The sequence below is a fragment of the Cryptomeria japonica genome, chromosome 3, assembly GCF_030272615.1.
Source record: "Cryptomeria japonica chromosome 3, Sugi_1.0, whole genome shotgun sequence".
NCBI classification, from domain to species: domain Eukaryota; kingdom Viridiplantae; phylum Streptophyta; class Pinopsida; order Cupressales; family Cupressaceae; genus Cryptomeria; species Cryptomeria japonica.
In genome coordinates, this window is record NC_081407.1 from 125,423,813 (window position 1) to 125,435,356 (window position 11,544).

At 34.0% G+C, this 11,544-nt stretch overlaps 1 protein-coding gene across 1 annotated transcript; it reads right to left on the reverse strand.

Annotated features, from left to right (window-relative positions):
• Nucleotides 1–8,944: 8,944 nt before the first annotated feature.
• Nucleotides 8,945–11,134, reverse strand: LOC131038724 (pectinesterase). The gene is made up of 2 exons (XM_057971248.2): nucleotides 9,922–11,134; nucleotides 8,945–9,771 (listed from the first exon to the last, which is right to left on the reverse strand). Exons 1-2 carry the CDS (start codon nucleotides 10,973–10,975, stop codon nucleotides 9,077–9,079), a joined length of 1,749 nt encoding a protein of 582 aa, XP_057827231.1. The 5' UTR covers nucleotides 10,976–11,134; the 3' UTR covers nucleotides 8,945–9,076.
• Between the last annotated feature and the right edge of the window lie 410 nt (nucleotides 11,135–11,544).

Here is an 11,544-nt window from a genome sequence, read left to right on the forward strand (position 1 = left end):
TTGAAAAAGAAAAAAAGAAAACTAAGATTGGAAGAAGTGGATTCTCTTACTCCCCTTTAGGAGGTTCATAATGTAGATTTTAAAGCAAAATTTCAATTAGATTTTTTGACGATGGATTCCTTAGTTGATGATTTGGAGCTGGGAGATGGTTTTGTCAGCAATTCAATGTCTTATCATTGTCACAAAAGGGTTGGATTTAGGAAGAAGGATCCTCATTTTGAGATTAAACAAAGCTCTTTGGATCAGTTTTTTAAACTGCCCTAAGTTAAGGTGGGTTGATTGGGTTTTGCAATTCTTTGTCTTTCTTAGTCTTTTTGTGGTTCCTCTTGTTTGTTTGTTGGTGTCTAGATGTGCTTCAAGCTTTATCCCACTCTTTATACAAGGTTTGAGGCACTTTCAAAACCATGCTTATCTAATAAAAAAATTGAAAACATATCTTGTATCCTTCTTCTGTAACATTAAGTTTGAACAAGAACAAATGTAAGTTCAGATCATATCTATACATTCATTTTGAAGAGAAAAGGGTTGTGATAGAAATTTTATCTTCTCATTCGATAACTTTTGACTTAATGTATCTATGCTAGGTAGATAGCAATCTGAAAGAATTAAACATTGTTTTTATTTGGTAAAATCAACATATTAAATATTGAAGATGAGGAATCCTTTCAATCATATGAGAGAAATATGAAAGTTTTTTCTCTTAAAGCAATACAAAAAGTTCAAAATACATATGAATCAACCTATTTAAAAAAAAACAATGTAAACAATAGATCATTGATAAATAGAAAATTAATTTTTAATTTTTATTTGATAACATATATAAATATGTTTAAAGATTGTAAATAATATGCTTATGATTATAACTTTGTATTTTATATATAATTATTTCTTTTTAATTTAGTATATATTCAACTCTTTATTTCTATATATTATTTGAAGTGAAATTATTATGTATTTAAAAAAATTGGTATATTATGTGATTTTTTATGATAATTTAATGTGAAATTATTTTCTTTTAAAATACTATACTTTTATATTTCTATATAAATTTATATATTAATGAAAATTTAAACTAAAAATTACCATACTAAAATATATCCTAGTTCACTTCAGAAGCTGCTAGGAACAGTTGCTCTGCAGGTTAAACTCGAAAAACTTACCAGTTACCAGATTAGAAAAACGACTTTTTTTTCATGTACAGGTGCACAAAATTTGATAGCAAAAGGACTAAAGAAAATTAAACTAAGAATAAACCATCTCTTCTTAGGAGAGCAAGAAAAATGTAGGGGATGGTTTTCAATAGACGACATAGTTGTTAGTTCAGAATTAGGTGAACGATCTCTGTTACCATTTTCTAAATGATTACTACATCTATCAAATCATTTTCTCTTTTCACTCAAATGTTCGAGTTGTAATTTTATTTTGTCTTTGGTCTGAGCTCCATTATCGTCGAAATCAACACCCACGAGGACATGGAATTCCTTACGATCTCACAACCGCCCAAGCATTGAACGGTTTGAGGGGATGAGATCGAGTATCATTCAAAGTTGAAATTTTTAGCATGGCTTTACCCTGCATCATGCCGTAACGGCATTTACTGAATTGAAAAAGTCCACGAGAAGCATGTACTGTAATTTGATTACGACAATTTAGTTCAATCTCTGTTTGCTTTCTTGCAGAGCAAGTTAATTCAATTAACTAGATCTAACTTAATTTAAGCTGGACAAGATCCAGTTAGTCTCCTAATTTATTATACTTCGTCTTAATTAAGTTAAAGTATGAAGTTTGTGTGACATCATCCCAATTAAATAAACCTGGAAATCCAGTCTATGCCAGTTCATGTCTGAAAAGACATTATGACAGCTCATTATTTAAGATATTGTATTAATTTCTAAAAACATCTGGAAGAAGACTGATTTAAGCGGTATCCATATACAGTAGGGAAATGGGAAATTATAGAGAAAGAGTGGATATAATAATTTTATAATCTATCATCTCTCAACAATAGTTTCCATGCGGGAAAGCGGTAGCACGGAGGATTCTGCAGGCCCTTTTGAATATATCATGCATGCATTCATAAGTATGACGATGACTTTTTATCTAATGACGTGTGGAAAATTATATATTCAAAACCCTAGAGCACGTAGGTTTGTCTGGGTGCAGCCAATTTATATCCAAGTCGACTTACTGAACACGGGATTTTATTTTTGTTTGACACGCAGTCTCATCCAGGCAAGACTTATGCCTTCTTCTAGCTTGAAGCTTATTTCTTAATATACAATGGCTCATGGTCCACGCCTTAATAGATTTTCAATCAACATATGTGATCCACAGTTTCGACAGATTGAAACGATCTAAATCAATTAATAAATTATGTAATAATTCATGCAACCTACAGCCACAAACGTACCATTCACCCGCAGGCTATTCAAAATTAGGAAAGTGATTTCGTTGATTTTTAATTTGCATATATTGTAAACCATGACGATTAAGAAAGAAAAATGTATTGAATGACGCGCAGAAATATCTGAGACTGCTAACGCTTCTAAACTTTGTTTACTTTTAAATCCATGACCCGCCTTTCTGAGCAATTCTTACATTTTAGTCTAAACTCTAAACCCCCCTACTCCTTAATATATATTGCTTAAGAGTAACAATGTCTACGACTCTACTGTCAAGATAAACTGTCATTTGAAAGACTTTTATTTAATATACTCAACATCAACACAACTATTTCGACCAAACTACAATGAAGAAATTTCAAATTTATCTTGTTTGGCAGCCTTTGCAAGTGGATTCACTAGCCTTACATTTAGTAGAGGAGGCTACGATATCTGTAGGTCCATGAAAGTTTACACCATTGACTTTGCTCTGTCTTTTTGCTATTATAACCTCACTTGATGTAGATTTTTCTTGTAATGTAGTTCTCAGAAACCATTTTGTCTTGGAATGTAGTTCTCAGAAACCATTTTGTATTTGTCTCCTCTTGCCACCTCACATTTGAAATAAGGACTGAAATATGTGTTTCTACGAATATTCCTTGTTTGAAATGTAGAGATGCTACTATGGCTGATCCTTTCATGCTGTCACAGTGACCACAAGTTTAATAAGTATTCTAGAAAATTGTCTTATCAATGTCAATATTGGCTTGTTCTTGCAAGAATCTTTCTATCATAGCGAAGATTATTTTTGATCAACGGCGTTATCCAGAATGTTCTAGTATATAGGTTGTTTCCGTGAACATGTTTAGGAAAATCAAGAGACGACATTTATATCATGGATCTTCTATGTGAGAAATTGATGGATAGCCGTTTCAAACAAGGTTGCAAGCATTCTTCTTGCTAAAGAAAGTTCCTGTTTTGTTCCACGCGTTAGAGTCTAGAATTAGGTATTAAAATCTCTTTTCACCTTGCTCGTTTCTATTATATTTTCGTACCTTTAGATAAGAAGGATTGTAAAAGTATAATGACGTAATGGACGCGTTGTAAACTAACTTATGAATAATGAAATAGATAAAAGTTGAGTGGAAAAATCATGTAGAGAACGACCTCAAAATTATGGTCTACTCATCCCAAAAACTTGATCTTTAAAAATTCGTACGACTCTCACAGGATAATATAGTTCATGTGTGATTGTAAAAAATTAAAATAAATATTTAAAAAAAATTTATATAATTTTTTTTTAATTAGATAAAATCGAGAGAGGCCCAAATAATTAGAAAATCATCATAAAGTCATACAAAGGAGGAACTCACAAGCCGTGGACGACCAAGACCACAACAAGCCCTTTTTTGAACAAACCAACAAGAATATAAGTTCAAACCCAATAAAATCACATAATCAAAATGAAGGCAAGGTTTAGGATATAAAATATGTTGAGATATATGTGTTTGAGATGTTTATTTTTCATTTCTATTCATGCAACTTATTTACTTTTGTCCAAAGTCATTGAATTTCTTTACTAGGAATAGATATTTCAATATAATTTTCTAATAAAATTGATGGAGAGGCAGGGAAGAGTGTGCCAGGGGAATTCAGACAAGAAGAAAGAAAACCCTTGTTTTGAGGAGAAGGAAGTGTTGCTGGATCTTATAGAAATTGTGGATAGAGATATTGCAGTCTATTGCCATGTGGCCATTACTGGTTGTGTTGTGAGTGCAAAGAAATCAAGAGAAGAGATTTGAGAATGGGTGAGGCAAAATTGGAATAAAGCCAGAGGGGTATATTTCATGCCTAAACATTTCTTCATGGTCAAATTTGGTAAGGAAGATGAGATGAATGAGGTTTATGCAAGAGGGTACCATGGAGGTTTGGGGATTTATATATATGTTCAGAAATGGGTGCTAAACTTTAACCCAATTGCCCTTAACTCGGAGGAAAAACTATTGTGGATTCGCTTGTACAATCTTCCTTTTAAATTCTGGAGCAAAGATTGTTTGAAGAAGATAGGGGATAGGTTGGGGAAAACTTTAGAAATAGATATGGGTGAGAGTGATCAGATTCATTATGCCCAAATTAACGTGTTGGTAATAAACTCTATTTCAAAAGAAAAGAGATTCTTGACAGTTGCTGTGTGGTGGAATCAAAAGATTGAAAAAGAGAGGGAGAATTTTTTTGTATCAAATGTAGAAGAAGAAATCATAATATTGACAATTGTAGAATAACAGTTAGTAAATTTTGGACACAAAAATAGAGGAATGAGATAATGAATTATACAATTAGGACAAAGGAATTTAAGGAAAGAAAAGAACTAATGGTGGACGATAGCAAGACTATCATTACAGTGGCAAACTAGGAGGAAGACAAATATTCGAAAAGGAATGGGATATGGTGGAAGATAACATAGAGGTGTGGGCTACTCCATCAAGGCCTCATGAGCCACTTGAAATACCAATGATAATGTGAAAAGAGGAGGAAGACAAATTACACATTATGGAACCAAGAACCATTATCCAGACTATGGTTAATCCCCCAATAGAAGTGTCAATGAAATAAAAAATAGGGAGAAAAACAAACAACAAAACGAGAGAAGAGGATGGACTGCTTCCTCATCAGGTTTCCATCGAAACATATCTAATGAGATCTAGGGGAGGCAAGCTCTCCAATGGAGGGCAATGGAAATTCTCACTTGGAATGTTAGGGACTTAAATGCCCCTAACAAAAGGCACTTGATAAAGTGCCAAATAGACTGTCAGGGGATTGATATTATTGTCCTTCAAGAAACTAAACTATTGAAAGACAATGTAGAGGCCTTTGTAAAATATAATTTTGGTTTGTTAGGATTTGTACAAGAAGCATTTGGCACTTCAGAAGGATTATGTATATTATGGAAACCAAATAAGCTTTCAGTCTCGATACTATTGGCGAATCACAATTGGATTAAATGTGAAGTCAAAAGTCTTTCATTGGATTTAAAATTATTTTTTTACAATGTATATGGACTATATTAAACTTTGGAAAAACAAGAACTTTAGAGAACCCTAAGTCCAGGTTTGCAAGGTCGGCAGTTGAAAGTAATTTTGGTTGGTGATTTGAACACCATCTTGCATCCAAGTGATAAAGTAGGTGGGTTGGGAAGAATAACATAGTCCCAAACCAATTTTCTCCACTTTGTAACTTCAAACAGGTTCTCAGATATTGTCCCCTCAAATGGGAAGTATACTTGGACAAATAGAAGATTAAGTTTTTCAAACATATGCAGTGGTTGTATAGATTTTTCTTGATAGATGAATTGTCAGGTGAAGCTATAACTCCAAGTACGCTGATCATGCCAATTCCAATATCTGATCATTACCCAATGGAACTGAGTGTTGTAGAAAATGTTCGAGCGGGTAGAAGTCAATTTAAGTTCGAGAAGATGTGGTTTAGATGGCCCGGTATGGCAGATATTATTTCTAATTGGTGGAGAGAATTTTGAGAGGAGTGAGGATGTTCATTTTTGGTAAGAAATTACAACTATTAAAAGAAAATTTAAGTGTTTGGAATAGAAGAGTCTTCAAGAATGTATTTGACAAACATAAGAGAATAGAGGGTGAATTGGAGTGAACGGGCCATTCAATAGGTAGTCTAGATAAATACTTAGGCATATATGCCTACATAAAAGATACTAAAATGGAACATAAACTCTCAAGCTTGCCACAACTAGGTGGGGGACAACACTAGAAAGGAAGTAAAGCCACCCAAGTGTAACTTTGAGCAATACTAGAAGGCTTAATATTTCCTAGCCGAATCTATAATAGAGATTCCCATCCCCATGATTATAAACTCATCTGTAATAACTATTTGAATCTCAAAATTGAAACAATCAACCCTTAAATGAATTTGGGTTGAAGAGGGAGAAGTGGTCATATGGGCAGGAATCCCCCTATAAGATCCTAAAGCAGATATGTCCTTTTAATCTCAATCTTTAGGATCCTCCTTCAAAGCAAAAAATTGAACGACCTTGTTTGACTAGGTAATGGCTTCTAGATGTTCCACCACGAGATGTTGTGCCTTCAATAATTTGCTTTGCATTCTCTTCATCCTTGTCTAAATTATCTTCAACATCTTCATTACTATCACTTGAAAATTAAAGCCTCATTCTCTTGCTTCCACTCCCACTCATAGGAATGTGTATTGGCTTCAAAACTATTTGTTGAACATATAAATATTATTTAAAAAACAAAATATATTTAAATTTAAATGGTCAATTTTTTTTATAGGCCTTCAAGTTTTATGGAAAAGTACAAGGTACTTATTCTCCTCACTTTTCCTATTTTTGATAAGAGAAACTATTAATATGAACTACTCCAATGCATTTACATGACTACCCTAATAGTTGCACTAACAAGAATAGTATTTTTTCATATAACAATAATTCTTGCTTTAATGAGCATCTTATTTTATAAATGATAGAGTTATCTTGGATAGTTATGATATTTCATTTGAAACAAAAAGATATTTATTTCACTTGTGAATAAACGCATTTTTATTTTTTCTTAATATAATCATTATAGTTTCATATGTGTAATTTGTGGGTCTATCTTGATCACTATTTGATTATTCTTTGATTTGCATATAAACTAATTATTGGCAAAATATAATACAAATATGTTGTAGGACTAAATCTTATAATTACAAATACTATACAAACAATAGAACCTCACCCAACTATTGACCCCTCAAAAAACGTGCCTTCATTATCATCAGTTAAAATAATTTGTTTTTTCTATATCATTATCCCATATGAATTGTACCTTCACAATTATTGCCAATGTGGAAGGCCACTCGATCACTCAGCCATCTTATTTAAGAAATGTTGCATTCTTTACTTTCATGACAGTCGGCCATCTTTTCTGCAGAGAGCAACCATTGGCAATGTTTACATAAACGTCATATTCTTATCTCATCTTTTTATACGAGTATTAAAAAAAAAAGAGCCTTCGATATAGTTGGCTCAGCAGCTCACCAGATATTCCCTTACGGGATCTTCACAGGGGATTTATGCTTTCTATTTGGATGTATCAGCAATGAGCACAATGTCAAAGATTGGGGGAGGACGTTATTGTCTCACGAGCTTTTGTAAATATGTCATTTATTGTTGTTTGAATTATGATGAACTAAATTTAAAGTGCTTTATGCAAATGAGAAATAAAAAGAACATGTAATGACAATGTAAACTAGAAAAAAAATTCATATATTTCTTTGGGGAAAGGAGATAAGGCTATGTTTTATATAATAATTAAATATATTATTAGTTTTAGTAGAGGTAGAATATTAAAGTATTCATATAATTTATAATAAAATGGGAATTTTGAATTAAAATAGTTTGTTCAAATGGGAGTGGGGTCAATAGTTGTATAGGGTCCGATAGTTGTGCAAGGGGTCATTACCTGTATAGGGTCAGATAGTTGTGCACCCACTTGTGCTTATATGATAAGATGCTCACTTAAACAACTACTATTTTTTTTTTTGTATTAAGTATCATAGAATCATAAAGTTCATTTTTTTGCTCATTCGAGCATCCACGTTACAAACTTATTACAAATATTAGAAACAACAATTGGAAGACCAAGGGTCACAACTAAGAAACCCACTTTAAACAACCAATGGAAGACCAAGAGTCAGAACTTAGAATTCTACACAAAGGTGTCCCTCATGGGAGTTGAACTTGGGTCTCCACATTGAGAACTCAATGCTTTAACCAACTAAGCTCAACCCCTTGGACAACTACTGTTTTATATATATATATATATATCAAAATTAATTTATCTATTATTTTATTGGATATTAATTGTGAAAGTATTATTAGTATGATGTGAGCATGAAATATTTTAACTATTTCACTTTAATAATTAATTGTAGAAATTTATTTTCATGTCACTATTTATTGTGTTATTTGATCTATTGACATTATTTAAAAGATTGTGGTTCAATTTTCTAATCATATTTGAAATAATTTTAGTTTATTGAAAATATGAAAAAAAATCCATAAAAGATTGTGATTAAATAATTAATAATCAATATAAATAAAATTAATATTAGTTTTAAATATTTTAAAAAATTATAATAAAAATGATATTTAACAAAAATAATGAATAATTATATTTTGAAATCTATTTTATATATATTTCTTTCATAAATTACTTTAAAAAAATTAAAATGTAAATTATAATATCTTTGATTAAGTGAAAATGAAATGTTGTAATTATATCATTTTTATAATTGTAATTTTCATTTGAAATTGCTTTTCTAAACAATATAATTTTAACTTTTGTTGAATCAAGATTTTTTATTTTAATTTTTAAGCATCATCTAAAAACAAAATTTCAAAAATATCTAGAATTAAATCAAATAATTTAATAAAATTTCATAATAATAATAATAACAAAACAACAAATTAATCATTCTAACAACAATATTTTACATCAACTACAATGAAATAAACAAAATACAGATTTCTCTATATTGATGACTGAAAATGATTGGAAACTTCTGTTTTGTTTCCATTAGACGGCTGAAGCATATTATTGACGACTTTTGAGCAATAATAGACTATTAACATTTTAACAATAGTATGGTAAGGTAAAGAGTAATTATCAGTTCAATCCTGAAGTATAGGTGACTCCTGTAGCCGGAATCCATGAAGTACCAGAGATGAAATTTGCAACAGTGAACTTGGACGCTTCGGTGGCACTAGTCATCACATGATAACCAGGCCAATTCACACGCTTGGACGTTCCTGCACCAGCTCCGCTATTCATGTATTCTCCATAATATAAAGTGCTCAGAGCAAAGTTCCCGCTCCATGGCAACCAACCAGTGGGGTCGATGAGGTCACCGAGAGTGGATTGCATGAAGACAGTACGAGAGTATTGCTTCCACGGCCTCCCCAGATACGTCTTTATCGACCCCTTCACCGCTTGCAGATCTGACGATGCAGACACTACGCACTTGTGGATAGAAATTCCGGTGTTTTCGTTGGGATCAGATCTTCCTTGTGCAGTCAGGGTGTTCTGCTGGTTGCTCATGGGGCGTCTGGCGATGATGTTGCTGTTCTGGATCACCACAGCTGCGTTGCCAAAGATGAAATCCACGGTCCCATAGATATCGACTTCGCGGTAGAATTGGCGGAGCGAGTAGACATACAAAGTGTCTTGGTAGCCTTTGATGCTGCAACGGTACACCGCCGAGAGGTCTGACCCAACTCGAAGAGCAACGGCTTGATGTTTTGCCGCCCCCGCCGTGTTCTCGAACGTCATATCTCTCGCAATGAATCCGTTACCAGAAACAGCTGTTCATAAAGAAAACATTCACATATTCTCAAAACTCAATCATTAACAAGATATAATGTTTGTCATCATATTGAAGATATCACTACTTGATAAAAAATATTCACCCAATTTGAAAAAAAACCCAAAGGAAAGAATGGAGTCTTTCTTACCAACAGTTGCAGTTTTGAAGGTAGTGACGCCGTCTTGGACGCTCTTGCTTCCAGTCACCACCGTTTTATCTTTGCCGTCGCCAACCAACATCAAATTCGTTATCTTCTTGGATATGTCGATGTTCTCCTTGTACGTACCCGCCTTAATATAGATGATGTACCTTTTGCTGCTCTTCTGAGGGACAGCGTTAATTGCTTGCGCAATTGTTCGGTAATTGCCAGAACCATCTTGGGCTACCACCACGTTCGCTTGGCTCGCAGGGCTCGATGACTGCAATAGCTTGCGGTCACCAACATATAACCATTCTGGAAATCCATCTTCATTCAGACGACCATAATTGGAATAGAAGTCTCCCTCTTCATTGTTTTTGAAAGACAGCAGGCGGCGGTTATTCCCCGTGTTTGTAGGCATGGTGGAGAGCTTGTACATAGATAGCGAATTGCTCACTAATTCCGACAAATTCACAGCTCTGGAGGCCATGAAAGCTTGGATTGGATTAGAGGCACTCAAATTGAGGTCACTAAATCCGTTCAAGCAGGTTTCTTGGTTTGTCAGTGCTGCACTCATCCAAACGGGCGAGTCCTTTTTGAGAAAACCATTGCTCGAGCAGACGTTGAGACGATCTATGGTATCTTCAAATAGCTCCAAGCAATCTTGCCAGGCCGCGCGTTCTCTTTCATTCATCAAATTATTTTGGAGACTGAGAGCGAAGTCTCGAGCCTTTTGCGCTCTTTGAATGCTTACTTGCAATGCGACGTTGGTAAGATCGCCTAGCTTGGCCGTTTGATAAGCAGGATAGGAAGCCATGGATGAGACACATCGATGGGGATAACGAGTCTTGCTACACACCGATTTTGCCACTTTCGAAACGGTTTTCCAAGAATGATGATGGCGATTGTCATGGGCGTTAGAGCCCACTGAAGACTCGACTGCAACAAAGACGAGGGCGGCGAGAAGCAGAATTGAAGTCATACCAACTAGTACGCCTCTACTTTTAGAATTTTCTGCTTTCCGTTCCTCAACGGCCTCATCAACTCTGACATAGCTATTCATGGCTCAAAAATATCTGATAGCACAGAATTCAGATTGTAAGGACAAAGCTACTTAATGTTCACAGATAATCTAGAACTCAAGACAAAATAAAATAGACTGGGATTCAATCTCTTCTTCAAATAGCACGCAAAATGTAATGGATAGGTTTGATTCATCAATGCTCTAAGCACCATAAATTTATAGGAAGGAATTCCGTGACTGAGTTGGCAGTCGGCAAGGATTAGGTGATTGATGTAAGTTATCAGGTTTTGAAATAACGAGTTTGATTGCTTCAATAAAATTCTCGTTCCTTTACACTCTAACGCTTCGAATCGGTTGTGGTTAATTAATGTAGAGTTTCTTTTTTTTCTCATTTCAATCTGAGTTCCATCAATGTCAAAATCAGCAGCTATGAGGACATGGAAATCGTCATTGTCTCATGCCGCCCAAGCATTGAGCAGTTTTGGGAAGAAGCCGGTAGCATTCGATGAACATTGGTTTCCTAATGGACTGCATCATTTCTTACCACGCTGCTTGGACTGAGAAATTCGACGACAAACATGGAATGTAATTACATTAGGACCTATTAG